The sequence below is a fragment of the Melopsittacus undulatus genome, chromosome 4, assembly GCF_012275295.1.
Source record: "Melopsittacus undulatus isolate bMelUnd1 chromosome 4, bMelUnd1.mat.Z, whole genome shotgun sequence".
NCBI lineage: Eukaryota > Metazoa > Chordata > Aves > Psittaciformes > Psittaculidae > Melopsittacus > Melopsittacus undulatus.
In genome coordinates this window covers 61,263,550-61,286,361 of record NC_047530.1, presented here as the reverse complement: position 1 = coordinate 61,286,361, position 22,812 = coordinate 61,263,550, and the positions used below count along the sequence as shown (strand labels likewise).

Sequence of the window (22,812 nt, the reverse complement as noted above, 5' to 3'; positions counted from 1 at the left end):
GTGGTGGGATGATGCAGTTAAAATCAGCAACGAGGGAGGGGATCCAGTAAGCAGCTTTCAAAATAGATGTCGAGTTAAACATGTCATGTTAAAAATGCTATGCCAGAAAAGAGCATGCAGCGGTATTGTTCTATTCAGTAGGAGCCTTTTTTTTGAGACCTGTATAAATTTTTAAATTGGATGTTGAAAAATGTAGCTCTTCCTATCCCTTAAAATTTTGGGCAGTTCTAAACTGCATATTTCCGTTTTTGAAGGGAGAGGAGGAAGAGGAAAAACAGAAAATAATGGGATTTGTCTGCAAAAAATATTTATACAGAATATTTAAGATAACTATTGCATCTGGAATTAAAGATGAAATAATCTTCCCATGCATTGTGGTTTAACCCCAACCAGCAGCTGTTCGCTCATTCACCTGTCCCTTCTGTCTCACAGCGGCATAGGGAGGACAATCAAAAAAAGGTAAACTCATGGGTTGACATAAGAGCAGTTTAATAATTGAAACAGAAGAAAGTAAAATCTAACAATGATACTGATAGCAATGATAACAACAACAACAGTAATAATAATTGTAATGAAAGAGGGAGAGAGTGGAATAAAACCAAGAGGGGCAAGTGATGCCCAAATGAAAAATCATGGCAGTCAGGTAAAGTTCATGATGACTGGAAAAACGGAAATATAACCCCCATTTTCAAGAAGGCGAAAAATGGGTGACCCAGGGAATTACAGACCAGTCAGTCTGACCTCTGTGCCTGGCAAAATCTGGGAGCAGATTCTCCTGGAAGCCATGCTAGGGCACATGAAAAACAACAAGGTGCTTGGTGACAGCCAGCAGGGCTTCACTAAGGGGAAATCCTGCCTGACCAACTTGGTGGCCTTCTATGATGGGGCCATGGAACTGATGGACAGGAGTGGAGCAGTTGATCTCATCTACCTGGACTTGTGTAAAGCGTTCGACACTGTCCCACACAACATTGTTGTCTCTAAATTGGAGAGACATCAATTTGATAGGTGGACTACTTAGTGGATGAAGAACTGGCTAGATGGTTGCACACAAATTATGGTCAATGGCTCAATGTTCAGCTGGAGACCAGTAACGAGTGGTGTCCCTCAGGGTTCAGTGTTGGGACCGGTCTTGTTCAACATCTTTGTCGCTGACATGGACAGTGGGATTGAGTGCACCCTCACCAAGTTTGCCGATGACATCAAGCTGTGTGGTTCAGTTGATACGCTGGAGGGAAGGAATGCCATCCAGAGGTACCTTGACACACTTGTGAGGTGGGCTGATGCCAACCTCATGAAGTTTAACCGTGACAGGTGCAAGGTCCTACACCTGGGTCAGAGCAATCCCAGGCACAGCTACAGGTTGGGCAGAGAAGAGATTCAGAGCAGCCCCACAGAGAAGGACTTGGGGGTGTTGGTTGATGAGAAACTGAACAAGAGCTGGCTTCAGTGTGTGCTTACAGCCCAGAAAGCAACTGTATTCTGGGCTGCATCAAGAGGAGCGTGACCAGCAGATCAAAGGAGGTGATCCTGCCCCTCTACTCTGCTCTTGTGAGACCCCACTTGGAGTATTGTGTGCAGTTCTGGTGTCCTCCACATAGAAAAGACATGGAACTGTTGGAACAAGTCCAGAGGAGGTGCATGAGGATGATCAGGGGACTGGAGCACCTTCCATATGAAGACAGGCTGAGAAAGTTGGGGCTGTTCAGCCTGGAGAAGAGAAGGCTGCATGGAGACCTCATAGCAGCCTTCCAGTATCTGAAGGGGGCCTACTGGGATGCTGGGGAGGGACTATTCATTAGGGACTGTAGTGACAGGACAAGGGGTAACAGGGTCAAACTTAAACAGGGGAAGTATAGATTGGATATAAGGAGGCAGTTCTTTATTGTAAGGGTGGTGAGGCACTGGAATGGGTTGCCCAGGGAGGTTGTGAATGCTCCATCCCTGGCAGTGTTCAAGGACAGGCTGGATGAAGCCTTGGGTGACATGGTTTAGTGTGAGGTGTCCCTGCCCATGGCAGGGGGGTTGGAACTGGATGATCTTAAGGTCCTTTCCAACCCTAGCTATTCTATGATTCTATGATACTATGAAATACAATGGCTCACCACCGGCTGACCAATACCCAGCCAACCTGAGCAGCGATCAGAGCCTTCTGGGTAACTCCCCCCAGTTTATACAGTGGGCATGATGTGCTGTGGTATGGAATACCTCCTTAGCTAGTTTTGGTCAGGTGTCCTGTCTCTGCTTCCTTCCGGCTTCCTGTGGCGCTCCTCACTGGGAGAGCATGAGAGACTGAAAAGTCCTTGATCAAGGTAAGTGCAACTGAGCAACAACTGAAAGCATCAATGTGTTATCAGTATTGTTCCCAGTCTAAAGTCAAAAACAGCACTGCTCCAGCTACTGAGAAGGAGAAAAGTAACTGCTACAGCTGAACCCAGGACAGTTCTTTTGCTAGCACTGGAGCTGATGTTGTTCAGCATTCCCAATTCTGTGGTTCTATGAATCTTGGGAACGTGGACCACCATCAGCTCCAGTGCTAGCAAAGATTCAGCCCTTATTGTGTTCCTCATTGTGTTAAAAACAGCAGGGAATCTTCTGTCCTTGTTAAAAAAAAAGCTAATTGGAAGGACAAGATAAATGCTGCTAGTTAGGAAAGCAGATTATATTGAGTCTTTTCTAGGTGTAGCACTGATTGAAGGCTAATGCTGATATGAACACTTAACTAACAATTATTTGTCAAGTTCTATTATTCATGGCATAAATTTGAAGTAGCAGGCTTTTTTACAACCACTGTGTTTGGGATTGATGCTGTTCAGTGAATCTACCTGTTTGGCTTAGTTAAAGGCCTCAACTTTCTACAGCCAAGACACAGCAGTTATGGTTGCCAAGAGCTCCAGAGTAAGTCAGTAATTAGCAGATTCATTTGTTCCCAGGGAGCCAGGGCTCAGGGAGCATGTTGTACACATGATGTCATGATTGCTTCAGGAACCAGGAAGATGTTACCAGCTACAGAAGCTGTAAGGTGAGCTGATTGATGTGGGGATGCTCATGAGCAACATTTCTACTGCGGTGAGTATAGCTCTTCAATCAGTCATGGAGTAGAATCATAGAATAGTTAGGGTTGGAAAGGACCTCAAGATCATCTAGTTCCAACCTCCCAGTCATGGGCAGTGACACCTCACACTAAACCATGTCACCCAAGGCTTCATCCAGCCTGTCCTTGAACACTGCCAGGGATGGAGCATTCACAACCTCCCTGGGCAACCCATTCCAGTGCCTCACCACCCTTACAATAAAGAACTGCCTCCTTATATCCAATCTAAACTTCCCCTGTTTAAGTTTGACCCTGTTACCCCTTGTCCTGTCACTACAGTCCCTAATGAATAGTCCCTCCCCAGCATCCCAGTAGGCCCCCTTCAGATACTGGAAGGCTGCTATGAGGTCTCCATGCAGCCTTCTCTTCTCCAGGCTGAACAGCCCCAACTTTCTCAGCCTGTCTTCATATGGGAGGTGCTCCAGTCCCCTGATCATCCTCGTGGCCTCCTCTGGACTTGTTCCAACAGTTCCATGTCCTTTGTATGTTGAGGAGAGTAGCCTCTCTCCTGAAAAGAACTTCATGCTAGACCTAAGCTTTGTTGATGAGGCACTGTAGCTATACACCTCAGTTTTCACCATGAGGCTGAAATATGTCTGCAATTCATTGACTCTTTTCCTGATTGGGTTTGTTTTTGTTTTATTAACAGACTTGAATCTTCAATCTAATAAGCAAACATGAGTCATCTGAAGTTGTTCGCTGCTACTCTGAAGTGGCATGGTATTAAATTTCTGGAAAAGCAAGATATAGCCAGAAGGGTATTTTTACATGGTCAACGGTATGTTTCATCAGGAATCTCAGAACCATTCCTGAGTGGGAGTAATTCAAATTATGTGGAGGAAATGTATTATGCGTGGCTTGAAAACCCTGGAAGTGTACATAAGGTAAGCTGAAAACGTGACTGTAAGTGATAATATTAGGTTAAGAGTGGAATTGATTAATTTTTTCTTTTATAACTTCTTTTATAAAAAGTCCAAAAAAAAGGTCTTACATGAAATGAAAAATGTGAAACTAATTTCCCACATATTGATTGTTGTAAGTTGTGATATTGCAGCTAAAAAAGTACAGAGGAGCCACAGGCGTGGTGAGCTTAGCATAAGCTGCTCAGAAACTTTCAGCATTCCTCCATGGAAATGCTGTTCAAGCAGTCTGTTAAGTAATTCATTACATCCGGAAGAAGCCCCAAGATAAGGTGATATCAGAGAATACATTATATTTGTGCACGTGTTGATATTGGTACTTCTGAACTGTCTAGGAAAAATGAATGTTCAGGTCCTTTTAGGTAGCTGTGGAAGTTGTAACCTTAAAACTAAATCTGAAATTGTGAAAAAAGCCTTCTTAAGTGTTTTGAAAAGTATTTTGTTGTGTCTCTCTCCCTCTCTAGGTGACATACATTGCGTGGAGACCTCACAGCAGCCTTCCAGTATCTGAAGGGAGGCTATAGGGATCCTGGGGATGGACTAATCATTAGGGACTGTAGTGATAGGACAAGGGGTAACAGGTTGAAACTTAAACAGTGGAGGTTTAGATTGGATATAAGGAAGAAATTCTTTATTGTAAGGGTGGTGAGGCACTGGAATGGGTTGCCCAGGGAGGTTGTGAATGCTCCATCCCTGGCAGTGTTCAAGGCCAGGTTGGATGAAGCTTTGAGTGACATGGTTTAGTGTGAAGTGTCTCTGCCCATGGCAGGGGGTTGGAACTAAATGATCTTAAGGTCCTTTCCAACCCTAACTATTCTGTGATTCTGTTTGCTTTTTGAAAAACTTTAAAATCTATTGCCCAAATTCTTTCTTGTGGACAAAATACATAGACTTTTTTTAACAAGCTTTCTGCTGACAAGGAAGGTTCTTTTATGGTGATACACGTATAGTAACTTAAGCTGATGCAAATTCTAGACAGACAAGTAATTTTCTAGAGAAGTAATGTGAATTGTGTGCAAAATGTTTACCAAATTGGTTGTGTGTTCCCTTATTCTCAAGGCACATGTATCAAAATGTCACTTAGAAGTTGTTGCACTAAGTCTGATAATCTGTCTAGATGGTGAGGAAGTGGCGCATGTTAATTTGGGGAAAGAAACAAAAACAAGCAGTTTTGTTGCTGGTTTGTTTTGTTGTTTTGGGGGTTTTTTTTGGATGCTGCTTGTGAATTTAGTCGTGTTGGAAGGTGACATCTGCTGTGACTGAATGCTGTTCACATGGCAGATAGATCCTGGGTTTTTTGTGTTTACAGCTTCAGTTGGAAATGAATGGACCTTTTCTAGGGTGGCTCCTTCTCTTGTTCCATCTGTCTTTGATTCCCCAGTATGCAACTGCCAGCTGAAGTTCCAACTGGTGTAGTGCAGGCTAGCATATTGTATTGATGCATTTAATTAATTTCTGAGAAGCACTTGTGATGCGTTGATGCTGTAGATCAATATTAACCTTTTATTTTGAGGACACTGGAGGGATGAACTCATACATAGGGAGTGTGTGTGTGGTGCCAAGTTGTTTTTACTTGTTTTATTGAAGTTACCTCAACTTGTGGCAACCTTCTTCCTTTAAGAAGACTGCATCTTGCTCAGACCCTTTACAGCGGAGTGAATTTTGCGGCTGGGAAGTCTTGCAGACTTCTGATCGGGCACAAACCTCAGTGAATGAGCATACGAGCGGTACACGCTTAAATCGGCCATAAGTAGGAGCCGGTGCCGCAGGCAGCGCCACGGGAGCTGGCCAGGGTGCTGAACCACCGGCCCCAGCTCCCTTGGCCACTGCCCTAGCAAAGACTTGTGCTAAGTTTAGCCCTGCTTGTTATTTTGCTGGTACTTGGGGTTAGGTGGAAATGCTAGAAGTCCTGCCGAAAGGCTATCCAGTTCGTCTGACAGTTCAGGCACAGTGTGGCAGTGGATCCTGATGAGGCATTGCCATTTGTAGGTTGAACAGACTGATAAATTAGCAGAAGTGAATTGACAGTGGAATGTAAATGTACTGGTGGAGTAGGGTGTGCCCTAGGGAGTGGATCCCAGGTAATACAGGATGCATTTTAAAAATGGGTGAAGTCTGTCCCAGGTTAACTGTATGCAATATACTCACAATAGTAATGAACTGAAGTAAATTCACTGTGTGCCTGGTTTATGAGCCTTAAAAGAACATGATTGATGGGCATCCTGGGTGAATTTACAGCTGAATAGTGTAATAATTCTCTAAATAACTGTGTTTCTCACAGCCTTGAAAAAAAAAGGAGGGAGGAAAATGATGCCTATGAGTTTTGTTTCCTCAACAAAATCAATTTTTGGTTTCACAAAATCACAGGATCCCAAGGGTTGGAAGGGACCTCGAAAGATCATCTAGTCCAACCCCCCTGCAAGAGCAGGGTAATCTAGAGTACATCACACAGGAACTTGTCCAGGCGGGCCTTGAATATCTCCAATGTAGGAGACTCCACAGCCCCCCTGGACAACCTGTTCCAGTGCTCTGTCACTTTTTTCTTGAAAACCATCTTATTTCATCAGCTGAAAGCTGTAAATACCTACCCAAGATTTTTGTGGACAGAGGTTGTTCAATTTGGGCTTTAATATAACACATTAAAAATGTGAAGACTTGAACTCACACTGTTTTCTTAAAAATACAGGAGAGTTCATACTGTATTGTATGACTGCTGTGCACTTGTCATTCTGCTATGGCAAGTGGTGTAAGTCTTGGAAAACAATATCCAGAGACACCAATGGCTTATGTGATGTTTGTTTTGCTATTGTTACTAATTAACTCTCTCTGCAAGCCACTTATATTTCATTGTTTTATCCAATGTGTCCAGTATGGTTTAGAGAGACAGTTTGGGCTAGGTGTTTAGATATTACATTCTCTTTTGCCTTTTTCCTCTATTTCCTATTTTTCCTCATGTTTGTTCTTGAATATCTTATCAGAGGGGATGTGCCTTCTTCCAGTTGAGGAGATGAAAATGCCTTATTTTTCCTGGGCTTTAAAAATCATGCTCTATTCACTTTTACTTAGAGACTACAATTAATTGAGGCTCCTTAAATTATTTCTCTCTCAGATTTGACTGTACATGTTGTACCATGGATGCTTATTTAAAACTGTTTGAAACATGGCTGTCATGTTCCAATGAGAATATTCAGTGTTACTAGCTTTTTTCATTAGGATCTCTCTTTTCTATGTATACCATCATTTTATATTCAGGAATATACATTTATATGCATAGGAGCTTTCATTCTTTGTGCAAATCCATTCTTGACAATTCTCTGTCCTTGTCTTTTGAATCTCCTAACCTTAGAGTAGCCAAAACAACAATCAGAATAAAATGACGTGGGCTCTGAAAAAGGCATCATTATTTCTCCTTGAAGCATGGTGTCAGGGCCATAGATCATAAGGGAGAAGCTTGACAAGGCTCAGTTATTACTATCACAAGATTAATTACAATACTGCATGGTTGGGTATTGAGTACATAATGCCTGCCATGTAATCCTGTATACAGTTACTCTACCGTGAGTGTGTAGTCACTTCCTCATCTTATATACTTGGAAAAAGCGTGGGGGTTTTGTGTTGATGTAGTCTATTTTCTTTTTTTTTTATGGTATAATGATGCTCAGTGTGTGTCTTCCACAGCTTTACTGTCCACGCTGCAGTTGATAAATATTGTGATGTCACTAGAAAAAAAAACAAATCATCAAGATAACTAATACGTTACTTGTTATTGTAAATGCAACACTGTTTATTATATGAGAACAAAATAGTGACACTCAATCACTTGAGTTTTACCATATTACTTGAGAAAATGATCATTTACTACAACGTAGATTCGCTGACAGGAAAAAAAAGAATGTATCACATATCACTATAGTAATTTTTTTTACAGATGTATTTTTCTATTCTAAGTCTCCTCTACTATTTTCTTAAAGAACTTTACTAATTTAGTTTAGAACCTGTAGGTTTGCTGTGAGACCAAGCTGGTCTGCTGTCTGTTCAGTCGCATGGCAAATGCTGTTGCTAAAGACTGACATTGATATACACGACTAGAAGACTGTAATCTGGTATCAATCTTGAAAGACACTATAGAAATTTGTAAAGGCTTTGATGGATGTGTATCTAGAAAAAACTAATTTTCTGTAGCCAAATGATGTATTTTCCCTCCCTTCTGATTAAATGTCAAGCTTGCCCAACAAATCAATAAGTTAAAAGATGCCATAGCAGAAGATAGTGTGGGTTCCTTCTGTCCTAGCTGGCTGCATCTTCAGATGTAAACATTTTCTGTATGTCTGTGAGTTTGCATGAAGAAAGGGCCCTATGCGTATTCTCCTTACACAGGTAGCTTGGGGGGCAAGTTTACTTGGATTTTGTTAGCAACTGTCATACAGATCGCTCATTTAAAAACATATTCATTTTTTTGTGGGACTGTGCTGTGGTAACTTTTACCTCTAAATGAAAAGGTTTTGACCCAATAAAAGAATAGTTATATTACTGTTGACATTGTATGTGTGCCGTGGTGTTGGAAAAGGTGAGGAAGGATTCTTAACATAAGCAAAGCATGCTCTTTATTAAAACTTTGAATGCATACCAAATGTCAGTTTTGTCATGGATCCAAGTATGTGTTTGGAATTTCCTAATTTAATGAAAGTTAATAACTCTTTATTGTCAAAATAATTCCACCAATTTAAGTAGCCTTAGTTATGAAGTGGAAGGGTTGTATCTATTTTTTGCTGTCTGTGATATGCAGGTTCTCAGATGAGGTGACGCATAGGCATGGAACAACACTACTGTCCTTCATACAGAGTAGGAAGATGTATATAGAGAATACCAGAAAAAACACAGTTACACCAATAGACTCTTGTAGATCATTCGTAGGATGTTGTGTAAATTCATACTTCTCAGTGCAGCTATCAATGTGTGAAGGTAATAATATAGAAAATTGGCATAAATGAGATAAGATAGAAGGAATGAGTTCTTCATCAGTGTGTCTGGAACTGACCTCCAAGCATGATCTGTCCACCCTAATTTGTCATGGCATATAGAAGTTAGGCTGTATTTAGCTGAAGTCCATGTAAGAGTAGGGTGGTAAATTAGGTAAGGTTATTGTATTTTGTATCACTGCAGCTTTGTATCAATAGAGAAATAAGAGAGATGCATTAAAGCAGTGTTTTTTGGGCAGTGCCTTCATGCTAATGATGAGATTCCCACCCATAGGTTCAGTGAGTCCTCCCAGTTCTTTGAACTTGGAAGTTTGGGTGATGTTTAGCTTTTGTGTACTGCCCCTCTCATAGTGTTTCTGAATACCTTAAAGCTTGTAGAAATTTCAACACAGAGATTTTTTGTTAACGAAATAAGAATTTAAAATATATATTTCTGTCATGCAGTGTTGGTATGACATTGTTTTGATTCTCCTGTGTATTCTGCAATGAATATATTAAATAATGTTCTTTTTAAAATAAAATCTTTGGGCTACTTTTTGTCTTTTCTGGCAACGGTTTCTTAAAACATAAAATGTGTTATTTCCAAGCTCACAGCTGGGCTAAATGACATGCACTGTCCAGAATGAAATCTGGCTTTTACCATTCTTCTATTCCAGTGACAAGCATTTTAAAATCCTGAAATAGTTTCACAGTTTCCTTGCCTAAGTTAGCTGAATTGATGAAAGTGTTCTGTGACCTTTCATTACCTTTATGGGAACTGTAAGCGAAGCACAAGTATTGCTTAGTCCCCCCACTACAGCAGACTTTCCATCAGAATGGAAACAGTCCAGGAAAACAAGATTTGGGCATATATGAAGGGAGTGGCTTGTGTAAAAGTACAGATGGTAATAAAATGATCTTTCATTTGTTGTGATTTTCTGAAATGTGTACTCTTCTAAAATTTCGACTTGTACCTGAAACATGTCCGTAATTTCTTTCATAGTAAGGTAACCTAAGCTAGTGAGTACAGGAGCTTAGACCAAAAGCCTCACTTGGAAAAGCTGTAATTACTTTTTAACAGTATCTTCAAGAAAGGCCCTTAAGGACTGATTCTGATTTAGCATATTCAGCGAGTGCCTTGAAGTATCATAAATTCTTTAAGTATCATTAAAGGAATGGATTAATTTAATTTATTAAGGTTTTCAGTTTTATAGGCTTGATACCCCTTTACCAGCAGCATAATATCATACCCATTACTGGTTGCCTGAGCAAATAGCACAGTTAAAAAGAACTGTGTGAATGAATAATGTATGAAGATGCTTTCCACTTGTGCTGGAGAATTTTCCACTGACCAAGCTCAGTATAAGAAATTATATGAAAGTGGCTTTGTGTAAATAAAACACATAGCTGCTACCCTGATATAGACCTATTAGTGCTGTCTTTTTGCTATTAGTGGTACTTAATACTGTAATGTAGTGAGGTGCCATTTGCAGCTTGAAGGAGCTGATTTTGGTTGAGACTTTTGTTTGAGATAATAAATTTTCCTTCTTTCCTTCTCTGTACACATGTCCAGTCCTGGGATTTGTTTTTCCGAAGTGCTAATGCTGGCCAAGCATATGATCCCCGTCTACCAGATCAGTTGGAAGGAAAGGCATCATTCCTTCAGAGCCATGGCCTGGCCCAGACACCGGGTAAAGCTGAAAAGCTTGTTGAAGATCACCTTGCTGTGCAGTCTTTGATAAGAGCATACCAAGTAAGTGTACTTTGGCGTAGGTGTGGAAGGGCTTCTTCTTACATTTTTATTTGTCTTCTGGTCTTAACTCTTGCCTGTTTTCTTACTTCTGATCCATAATGTCTCAAACCTGATAGTTTTATCTTCCCTGCACAGTGTCTGAACACTGAGGTTGTGGATTCAGACTGGGATGCTCCTCTGTTTTAGCAAATTCCAGATTCAGATTACCCACATCCCTGATGCTTTTTATCTGATTTAACCTGGAAGCACTTTATGGAGATAGTAATTCATGAAAGGAAATACAAATCTGTTGGATTTTGCCTGTTTGCCAGGAGCAGAAGCCAAAACATGTCAAAGCTTAGCCTTTACTATTATTTTGTCTCACTGTATTCAGGCTGTGTGTGTGTCTGATTCAGTAAGGTAATTGACCAAATTGGACAACGTAAGTTACCTGAAATAGCTTTGCTTGATATGAAGGCAGTTGTGCTGGATATACTGGTACTAATGAATCTCTTGATGTGTGCAGCAAAATAAGAACTTTTCCCTTTCTTAAACAGTAAACTTTTCCATCATTCAAGTCTGTCTTCACCTCCGGGAAAGTTTGTGTTATAGTTCCGAATGTTACTACCTTCCTTTAAGAAAAGAGGAAATGTGTCTCCCAATTCATACATCTAGTGTGAATTTTTAGATTCCTGATTTGAGGAGGATTATAGGTAGAAAGAGAGAGGAGAAATAATGAGTTAACCAGAAATTGAATTTGGGGAGGCTGATAGTACTGAGTTTGGGTCAGCTTTGATGAATTTCTTCTTGAGAGCTGTTCATGAAAGTTGACTTTGTTTCACATTCATTTTTATTTTTTTAACCCTTTTATGAAATTAAGAAATTAAGTCTAATATCCTAACATTTTTAACTCCTGTTTGCTGGGATCAGAGGAATAAGAACAACTCTTATTTCTGTACACATCACATTGTCACCATTGATTCAGTTATGAACCATGTTATTCTAGCTGTTGGAGAGGTGTTGTAAAAGAGTAGAAAGGTTTGTGAGTGTAAAGAATATATGAAATTTGCTTAGAAATAGCTATGTAGAAAGCAACTACTTCAGCCAATTCATTTTTTCTTGCAGTAGAAAATGGTTGACGAATTAGAGAAAATTGGAGAATGTTAGGCTGCTTTGACACCATTTACTTGAAAATAGTTCAGCAGTTGCCATTTTGTTTCCTTTTTTTGAAAGACTGTGCAATGCAACTCAGGTGATGGAACAGAAATGTCTGTATAAATGGCAGGAACCATTGTGTTTTGCAGCAATGAAAAAGGTTTACCTAAGGCAACTCTCTGTTTTTGAATGGTATTTAATACCCTCTAAATTCAGTGTTGAAGGGATATGATTAATTTGTGACCTTCCTTCACCTGATAATGAAATGAAGTGGAGAAGGATACAGAATTTTCATTTTTCAAACCTGCCAGTATTTTATGGGGTTTTGGGGTAAACTGCTCTGTGGTCTGTTGAGCTGGCGTTCTGAAAAGGCAGTTAATCTCTTGCTTTTTAATGTAGAACACTGCTTGTGCTGAAGGGATTTCCACTGAAATGTGTGTGCTTAACAAAAATGAGTCTATGTAAATTGATGTCTTGAGTCTTCTTTTATAATGTAGTTATTAGGGTTTTTTGCCCTTGTGTCTAGGAAATATGATTTTAAAGTCTAGTTTCAGGTAGTCTGTACTTGCACTCCATCAGATTTACGGCAGTTGTTTTTTTCCATGCATGTGTTTTTAGAAGGTAGAGTTTTGCAGTTGCTACTATTTTCTGTATGCAGTGAAATAAGTGGAAGTTATTAAAAAATTACTTGATATTGAGGAAAATACTGTTTTCTGGTTAAAGACCAAACTGCTTCTGGAGTGTAATATGGCACATTGATTTGCTTTTCTGGGTTTTAGTGTTCTTGCTAATCTTCTTCCTCTTCCTACTAATACTGCAGAGCAGATGTAGCTTGGGGAAGTGAATTCTTTTTCTGTTGATGATGCTTGAGACAGAATTGTTTGCTTAGTTCCAGGCAGATAGACTTTGTGTGTGGTAAACAATAAGGTGGCACAGATGTTGCTGTGGGCATTATTTGGCCTGTCAGAGTTTTATTACTGGTGATTCATGAGATGCAAAGAATCTCAGAGGCCAGGCTGAATTTACACGGCAGTGGTTCTAAAAAAGACGCCGTATTTCTGTTTGCTTATGAGTGGAAAGCATTTTGTTATGAATTCTTCTACAAATACAGAACATTTGAATCATGTTTTTACAAGTCACTTCTTGGTGAACCACTCTAACCACACTCTGTTACTGTGTGGTGCAATTCATTATTAACATTGCAGTTTACGGATGTGTTTTTTCAGAGACAATTAGAATACTAGTAGTGTAAATGAAATTCTACCAAGGTGATCTGAATTTGTCCTTAAAAAGAAAAGCATTAAGGAGAAAATATTAATATATTAATTTAGAAAAAGTTTTGCATTTGGTATATGAGAATCACACACAAGAGAGATTAAAAAAATATTTCATTTGTGGCTCTATTGAATCAATGAGTTATTTTTTCTGTAACAAAGCTATATGTTAATGTAAGGTACTAGTTCATAGCAACTTTTGGTGTGGATCAACACCAGTAATATTGATAACTAAAAGATGGCTAAATTCCCACTAAATTTGTATTCTTTGGTGTCGTGAATGTCAATTTTATCATAGATGGAATTCCCAAAATTGCATGAATGCAAGTAAATGCTATCTGATACTATCTGATTGGAGCAGAACTCATGAAGACCAATTCTTTCACTTCCAATATAGACTTCTTTAGCACCAATGTATGTTTCAGGTCAGCAGTGCTCTATTTTAGTGTTCTGCAGGTGTGGGAAGGCAAAAATACAAAATGGATGAATTTGTAAAGGATAGGATTTAGAGAAGTCATAGTTTCTTAATTTTGCCCAAAGATTTAGAGTACAATCTTAAAATAGGTTTTTTTTACTTAAACTACAGTGTCATTTTAAATTGTATGTGAGACAAAATAAAGCTAATGCTCTAATGTGTGTTCAGCAATTTTTAATAGAGGTATTACATATATACATATCCAGAGATACAGGACACATATCCAGAGATACATACTCTTATTTCCTCATGGAAATATATGCTTATGTTCTTATGGAAAAACTTGGGAAATATGAGCCTCTCATGACATTAGTGGTGTTTATTTGAATTCATGACTGATATACATACTATGGAGAGATATACAGTGTTATTTTCCCTTTGTCTGACTTCTGTTAGTGTGATTTTACTTTTCTCTCACTTTTCTTCTGTTTCAGATCCGTGGCCATCATGTGGCTCAGCTGGATCCCCTTGGAATTCTGGATGCAGACTTGGATTCATTTGTTCCATCCGACTTAATCACTACAATTGATAAACTTGGTGTGTGCACTGTGTACTTTGTTATTTGCAATGGTCATTTGTCTCTTTCATTTCATTGGGCTGAGGTGATGTAATAAGACATTTCAGGGAAGCTTCTGCCTTTTCTGCTAGCTTGTATCATGAAATAGTTTCTTTGGCATCTGTAAAGAGGCTCAGATTTCAGGATGATGGAATTTCTACTCAGATAAGAGGTAAGGTTCCTGTGAATTCACCTTCTGATGAATGATGATTATAAACACTTTATAAACCCCAAATCTTACGGTTTTGAGCCACACCAGAAGTTAATGCTAATCAATACATTAGGCCAAGATTCTGGTAATCTCATTTACTTTTATACCATTATGCTCGATTCTTGTTTTCACTGGGAACATCTGAAGGCTAGTCAATAGGAAAACCAAATAAAACCAACTTGCTGGATAGAGAAACTACATTTCATACCAAATTTGGATTCTAGCTTCTGATACTTATTCCTTCTTTACAACTTGCAGAAGTCTGTTTGAAGTTACCAGAAGAAAACATGGAAAGCATAGAATTCTTGACTCGTGTATGTAGTAATTCAGTGCTTTTCATTTTAGTTTACAGCTGGAAGAGTGTAATACACTGGGGTCTGCTTTTGCAAAGGCTGTTCGGATTGCTAAGAGGGCATGGCTTTGAGAGGTTGCACGGATCAATTTCTTTGCTTTCTCTGCTTGAATAAAACCCCATCTGATTGATTTTTCTCTACTCTTCAATCTACCTGGTTTGTTTAAAAGATGGTTTTATACTTGGTAAAGACACTGAATCAATTTTATTTTGGTACGTAGAGAAGCTTTTTGGACAGGGCATAAAACATAGTGCAAGTACTAGAGAAAACACGTTCTGCTTAATTTTACTTTTAAGTACCTCTGCTGCCTCTTTGCTGCTTTATTTTCTATTTCTGGTGGTAGGAAAAGAAACAGTTCTTACCCTTTATCATATCAAGGCAGTGAAGTGCTTAAAACTAAATAGAGAGGTTCTTACACAAATCAGGGGTTCTTCTTGAAGTTTGTCAGCTTTGATTAAAGGAAAACACCTGCTAGAAAATGCATTAGACATTTACTGAGCAAATATAATTTGTTTGGAGCATGGGTGATTGCTAGCATGTCAGTGCAAATTTCTTCAAGCTGTGCAGATAGTTTAGTACAGAGCATTGTGACTCACCAGAAGGCATCATACTTAAGCTCTCATGAGCGTAGGAAAAACATGCTAGACTCTGAATGAGAAGGGGGGATGTGTCTGAGAGTGTAGCTGAGGTGATAGTTCAGTTTGTGAGGGAAAACATTTCTAACATAGTCTTGGCACCACAAAGAAAAGGAAGGATCTTAAATGTTATTTATCCTTGAATGTTCCAGGCAGAAAACTTATGAAAGGTCTGTGGTGGTACCAAAAGTATTTTAGTGTTTGATTTTTCTGTGCATTTTCTTTGTCATGTCATCTGGTTTCTTTTTTGAGAAACTTTCTGGTAGGAAGTTTCTTCTGGGAGCTGCTTCTAAGAATGCAACTAGTTGGAGATGTAGCTACTGCATGATCCAAGTTACAGAATTGTTTTTAGGAACTTTTGGATTTTGATGAGGTTATATCTCTTTAAACATGAGGCGATGCTTCAGTAAATATGCAGTGCTGTTGTACAAAGCACAGATGTTCTGTGTGTGCCCATATTACTCCTGTACGTGTTCTGGTTTATGCATGGCATAACATGAAAAGCCTATAAAGTCAGAGAAAGTCAGCAAAAGAAAGTAATAAAAAAAAAGGATGCTAACACTGCTTGGTTTCAAAAGACACTAAAGCCCCATCATGCCTGTGTCCTTCCCAGTTCATCCTTTTTTTCTCTCTCTAAAAATTAACATTAATTTTGTGCTGGAAAAGTTGACTATGGTGCAATAAAGGAGAAATAGTGGTACACAAACACTTTTTTTGGTTACTCCAGATTTGATATTTCAATATATTATTAAAATATTATTAAACCCCAAATGCACTATTTTAAAATGTATTATTTTCATAACACAAAGTGTGTTTTTACTGACAGCGCTATATAATAAAAGTGTTGGTAACACAGGTCTAGGGCCTGGCTTCAACCCTAAATGCTAAGTTCCATTATTATTTCATCTTTTAATGGCTTCCTTGCTTTCATCATCAGAAAATTCATGTAACAGGAAATAATAAATGAAATAATTGATTTAAGTGTTACATGCAGTCTTATCACTGTCACTGTCATACAGTGTTAAAGTGGAGCTTATCTGGAACCAAGATAAAGAGTTCAGAACTAAAAGTAGAGGAGCTATTTTTAGTTTTTTAAGTATTTTTAGATGTCCACACACACATACATAGTTTTTATGTATATGTAAGTTTTTATAGCTGTATGTAATGTTATTGTAAGTTTTATAGATTTTGCTTCTTACAATTGTAAGAAGCTAATTTCCCTTTCTTTGTTTAACAGGTTTAGATTAAACTTGCATTTAGATTTAACTTGCATTGATACCAGTCTTTCAGTTCCATCTGCTGTGTATTTTGGCTTTTGAAACTGCATAATAGTTAAGTTCAATATTTTCTTAAACCATATTCTCATTCAGAAGTTGTTCAGATATGTTAAAATCAAGATGGGACAATATGCTTAAACAAGCCTTCTTTTAGTAGTTGAGGGGGTGCATGTGTGAAAATGTGTCTGCTTTATAAGGGGTTACTCATAGGGAAATAGAGCTGTACAGGTCATTACATGGCTATTTCAAACTTCCTATAAAGAGAAAGAAGGTGAACAGAGATATCTTGGAAGATACACCAGAGTGCTTACACAGTGTAACGTTGAACAAGTTCTGTGTTTTCTTTTATTGTGTCCATTAATGTTGTATAAATTATTCTAGTGTGCTTCCTGCTAACTGGTTCTGTCTGTGAAAAGTGGTTCTTTGTGTTTGCTGCTCATGATAGAGCAAGGAAGAAATTCCAGTCATTGCAGTTGGTTATTTTATTAAACAGTGAAGTGCAAGATATAATACAGGGAGTTGATGACATTTATGTGAAAATATAAAAAGGTTTGGGTGATTTTAATTTCAGTTGTTCTATCTGAGTATTTAAGAAAGAATGGTTTTATACTTCTAATCAAATAATAGCTGTTTAATTAAAACATTCCATACTAGTGGATGTCTCCAAAATATTAACATCTTAAATTTTTAATACGGTACCTTCTTTCTTGATACTGCTTTATTAAACTTAATTTGTGGTGGTTTGAAAAACAATGCTGGTTTCCTTTTTGTCTCCTGCCCTGCTTTACAAGTTGATAATGTACCTGTTGTAGGGTTTTATGGTTTGCATGAATCAGATTTGGACAAAGTCTTTCAGCTGCCCACAACCACCTTCATAGGAGGAAATGAGAACAGCCTTTCTTTGCGAGAGATCATCAAACGATTGGAGGTCAGTGGGACCTTTTGTGATTTGTAATTGTTTTTCATCAGAACAGAAGTGAACATTTTCCAGTTGTCAGTCATAAACTTACCATTTATCAGTTATTAATAGAGCATGTAAGGAATCCAAATGATTTTAAAAACAACCCTTGCACTGTTTCTAGAGATGGCAGCACCATTGGTTTCATTGCCTGCATATGTGTAATGCATAGATTGAGTAGAAAAGAGGTGAGTATGGTAGAATATTAATCTGAGCCCTAGTTCTGTAAAGAGCTGACATTGTTTCAAAGGAATGGAGCCTTTAGAACTTGTCTTTTTAATGTTCTATGACAGATAAAAGACCTTTGCACCTTACTACTCAGGATGCACAGGGGTTGCTCTCAGAGCCCTTGTTTTAATGAGACTTCTACCTAGGTGAAAATACGAGGTATGGGTACTATATTCATGAAAGCCCAGCTGTAGCTTGTAGGTAGTGATGGTCCTTGTTTTCCATCCCCAATTCTTTTTCTAGAGTTTTGTTATCTGACAGGTGATACGGTTATGCCATGTAAAATTATCAAAGCTAAAATAATTGAAAGCAAAAATAATTAGAAGGAATAAATATAATTAAAAGGGAACTCCAAATAGCAAAACAGTGAGTAGGGATGGTAATGAATTTGTAAGCTGCTGAGCTAGTGTATTGGATATTTCTGATTGTCCTTTTAACAGGATGTTGGGAGTACTGAAGTTGTAGACATTTCTGTTGCACAGTAGTGAAATCCATAGGAGTAAAAAGGACTAGGAGTGAGGAAATAATTTAAAGGGTGAAATACAGAGCTGAGTTACAAGAATGTAAAAATAAAAGCATGTAAGAGTTCATGGCTTTGACCTGTTACAGGTGTGAGAGAATGTATTGACTTGCACATCTATTACATCAGCTTGGCTGATGCATGGTAGCTTGTTAAGTCATGTTTCTGTTGCACTATTGAGCTCTATATTTGCTTTCTGATTTTTGCACTGCATGCCTGTGCAGCAGTTTTCAGGAGATAACCCTGAAAATTGTCATACGCAAATAAATAGGCAAAATGAATAGCAAAAGCTAAAAACCTCAAGGAACTGAACAAAGAGAAGCGACCCTCTGGTTTTCCTCTTCAGAGCTTTGGATGTTTTTTTATTAAAGTTAACGTTAAATTCATTTTTAGAGGCAGTAGAGAGCACACACTATGTGTTCAGTGTGGGTTTGTCTCGAATCAAACTCAAATTGGGTCTTAGTTCTGTTGACCTGGATTTTTGACACTTTTTTCTGGAGAAATATTCTAAGGTAAGAAAAAGAAAATGAAAAAATGCAGCAGATTTTTTATTTTCAGATAAAACTTCTGAAATGTCTTTGAATTTTTTCCCTCCCCTTTCTCTGCTCTCAGCTGCTTGGCTTCTTTTTTGAGCTTTCCAGTCTTAGACTAGACAGTTACCAGATAATCTGCATGAGGCTTCACAGCTCTCCTCTCGTTGCCTTTATTGCTTGGTTTCGGGTGACATTTAAAAAAGACAGGGTAAATTTTGATGAATGTCACGAAATCCTTGCCTTTGCATCTAAAGCAAGGACTATTAGCAAGAGAGTAGTGAGTTAGGTGAGACATGCCAGTCAGTTGAAGGCAGGTTTATTGGCCTATCTTGAATGTATAACCAAATGAGAATCTTCCAGATTCCAAATTTTGAAATGTTACCTTGTAGAGAAAGTTTTCTGGCACAAAACTAGATTCAGTAAAATAATATGTTGCTTATAGGATTACTATGGGGAAGAAACAGTGGAAGAGGAAGAAGGCAAGATAGCTTTCAGAGGAATAATATATGCAGAAAATGTAATTTGAAAAATCTATTTGTTTCTTCATGGCTCATTAACTTCCAAAGCCTATGTGTTGGTGTTTTCACATCCTAGAATACCTACTGCCAACACATTGGCTTGGAGTTTATGTTCATCAATGATGTCGAGCAGTGCCAATGGATCCGGCAGAAGTTTGAGACCCCAGGAGTTATGAAGTTTACTAATGAGGAAAAAAGGACTTTGTTAGCAAGGCTGGTGCGCTCAATGAGGTATGCTGGGGTGGCACTTGGGACTGCTCTGTGACTGCTGGGTGTAAGCTGGTGTGGGAAGTTAGTGTGGTCTGGAAATTGCTGAGGTGGAGGTGAAGAGTCTAAGTGAAATCATCTACAAGTGGGTGTACTTAATCTTGCTGTGATATCAAAGGGAGGTGTGTGCTGTGAGGTGGGATCAGAGTCTGTGTAGTGAATGTTAGTACTCCATTTCCTTAAAAGGTAGGTTGTTCTGTAACACTTGTGCAGCCTTTAGTGGCATATCTGGCAATGTTTTCATTGGCTTGCAGACACAAACTGGGGAAAAAATGTTTCAGTGGACTAGTATTATGTATCTATATTAGAGATTCATAATTTCAGAAAATAGGTGTCAGAACAACACTGGATAATGATCTTCTGCTGTATTCTATCTGCTGTGCATCCTTGTAGCACCATGATCAAAGGAAGCTATCCCGATGGCCATCTCAGGAAGAATTTTTAGATGGGTGAGGTGTCCCTGCCCATCACAGAGGGATTGGAATGAGATGATCTTAAGGTCACTTCTGACCCTAACCATTCTACGATTCTATGGGTGAAGTTTTGACATGAGCATTGTTTGACTCGCTGGGATGGTAACAGTCTCTTTGGAAAGCTGTGCCAGGATGAGACAGGGTTTGAGAGGCATAATGTGATTCAAGTCCTGTTTTTTCCATTTTCCCTTTGTGTTATGCCAAGATGTGCTGTATGGTTGCATGACCTGGCAGCAGGAGTTTTGGTCTCTGCAATATATGAATGCATGCTTGGAAACAGCGTATTGATCGCTCCCATTGTGGTAATCTGTATGGAAATACTATGATCCCAGAGACTGAATTACCATCTTGCCCCTGGAACAAGAGTGTATTCTCAGGCACATGATTTATTACAGTTCTTACAATTTAAAACAGTTTGTATATCCTTTGATAAACACAAGAGTTAGAAATCTATAAAAGTGTATATTTTTACTAAGCTTCTATTTTAAAAGATTTTAAAATTAAACACTTATTGAAAGTGTTGGGAGATATTTTTGCCAGGTGTTTTGTTTGCCAATATTATAGCAAGATTGTCTCATTAAAAGTTTAATTTAAACAGAAATTAAGAAAAGTCACTTAGTGGTTAGGTGAATATTGCACTTGAGTACGTTTGTTTAACAAGCCCTCAGCATCTCCATTTATCTTGAAGCAAGAATCCTGCTTTCATTACTGTGTAAGCTCTGGAAAGATCTGGGGTTTCTAGAAGAATGAAAGAGCCAAACATTCATCTTCTGCCAAATTTCTGGTTGTGCTCTCAAGATTTGTAGCTTTGTAAAGTGGATAGTAATAATTTTGCTCAAGAAGACCATTTTCAAAAATATTCATTCCAAGTACTATAGTTCAGTACTCGAAACTGAATTTTAAAGTAGGATTTCTTATCCTTTGTACTGTTCACTGTATATTATTGAACAAAGGGTCATTTTTAACTGTTCCTCCTATAAAAATACTCTCTGTATATCTTTGAGCTACTGTGTGTTTGCATTAATAAACAATGTGTTGTGGTTTAAGCCCAGCCACTTAACTCAGTCCCCCCCAGCTGCCTGCTCAACCCTGTCCCTTTTCCCCTCCCCAGGTGGAATGGGGAGGAGAACAGAAAGAATGTAAACCCCACAGATGTGACAGTGTAGTTCTGTAGTAGTGGCAGTTTGCCTCAAATAATGAACTTTCTGCTTTTCCAGTACATGCTTGCTGCAGCAATAAGGAGGAAAACAGCGTATACACCACCTTGATTTGTCATGTAGGACTTGCTGTTCACATGGAACCTTACTTGCAGTTTATATAAACTGGCATAGCCCATCAGACTTCCCTGAGGAATTCTGATAGCATAGCTCAGCTGAGGGTCTGGCTAGTTGCTTGGATGGTTGAATTGTAAGGGTATTGATGGGCAAGCTAAACAAAGTCTTTCAGCAACTCTTCATTTCACTGCTTTTAGGACTTCAATCTAAAGAGATAAATGTCAGCATTCTAAGAGGAATAGGGCACATATTAATGGATTATGGCAGTGTTATGAGTTGAGGCATTGCACAGATGACTTAACCAGTACAGTTATTTTCATGAAGATGTATTTTCTTTGCCTTTTGTATCCCCAAGCTTTACAACATATAATCCTTTCAACGTCTGTTAAAAGGTACTTTTTAAACACTCACATTGCCTCTGGCCCAAATGCATTAAAGAATGAAAGAACATAGAGCTGTCTGGGATTGACATCTTTCTCCAGCTGAAGCTGAGGCAGAGATACCAGTGTCCTAGCTCTTTCCTGGCACATTACCAACTGTTATATCACACGGTCTGAGGGGAGCCCTGCTGTTGAATAGGACCTATTAAGTAGGCGTGCTTTCTACTGTGTTTTTTTATAAGCATTTAATTATTACTTCCAGAAAATGCAGGTTCTGTTCTGTTTTCTTCAGTTCATAGAAGAGACTTCTTTGCTATCACTCTGCCTTCCCAGTGGGCAGTATACTTTTTGTGTACATGGGAAGGAGCAGAGTTTAACTTGGGAGAAGTGCATTTTGTCTGAGGTGGAGACTCATCTTCCTGTCTGAATTATTTCAAAGTCCCAGCAAATACTTCTCAGAGCAGAAAGATTGCTTAATTCTCTCCTATGTTTCCTCTCTACATGTGACTTGCTTTCAGAGGCCTAAAAGCATGTATTCACATATGTTTTAAAACAGTGTAATATAATTTTATTTGCTAAAAGATGTTTGACAAATAAGATTTTGTTACATTATCTTAATATAAACACTGTTTCTTGTTTTGGTTATGTTTTGTTTTCTTTTCTTTTTGGCAAAGGTTTGAAGACTTCCTTGCTCGCAAGTGGTCTTCTGAAAAGCGATTTGGTTTGGAAGGATGTGAAGTAATGATTCCTGCACTTAAGACCATCATTGATAAATCCAGTGAAATGGGAATTGAATATGTTATAATGGGGATGCCTCATAGGTAATGCTGATGGAAACCTCCCAACAGATGAACTTATTGTCGTAAAACAAGTTTTGAGTTCTAGAAGTTTATTAAGGAAGCCGATATTAAGCGCATCTAGGGTAGGAAGAGTCAGACATAGCAAGTAATGAAAACACAGAATTGTAACAAATACCTGTCAATGAGAGGCTACAGGCTTCACAGGTAAATGCTAGCAAAAC

General features: G+C 38.6%; 1 protein-coding gene across 3 annotated transcripts in view; it reads left to right on the top strand.

Moving 5' to 3' along the window:
• Positions 1–22,812, top strand: part of OGDHL (oxoglutarate dehydrogenase L) — a 55,361-nt gene that overhangs the window by 3,179 nt on the left and 29,370 nt on the right. For 2 of the 3 annotated variants that reach the window (XM_034062081.1, XM_034062082.1), the window contains exons 2-7: positions 3,744–3,978; positions 10,546–10,725; positions 14,043–14,145; positions 17,453–17,568; positions 19,474–19,628; positions 22,466–22,612. In XM_034062081.1, coding sequence (XP_033917972.1) covers positions 3,772–3,978; positions 10,546–10,725; positions 14,043–14,145; positions 17,453–17,568; positions 19,474–19,628; positions 22,466–22,612 — 908 coding nt within the window. In that variant the 5' untranslated portion in view covers positions 3,744–3,771. Of the gene's footprint in view, positions 1–2,969; positions 3,023–3,743; positions 3,979–10,545; positions 10,726–14,042; positions 14,146–17,452; positions 17,569–19,473; positions 19,629–22,465; positions 22,613–22,812 lie in introns of those variants that run through there. The other variant, XM_005153633.3, reaches the window with a different exon arrangement.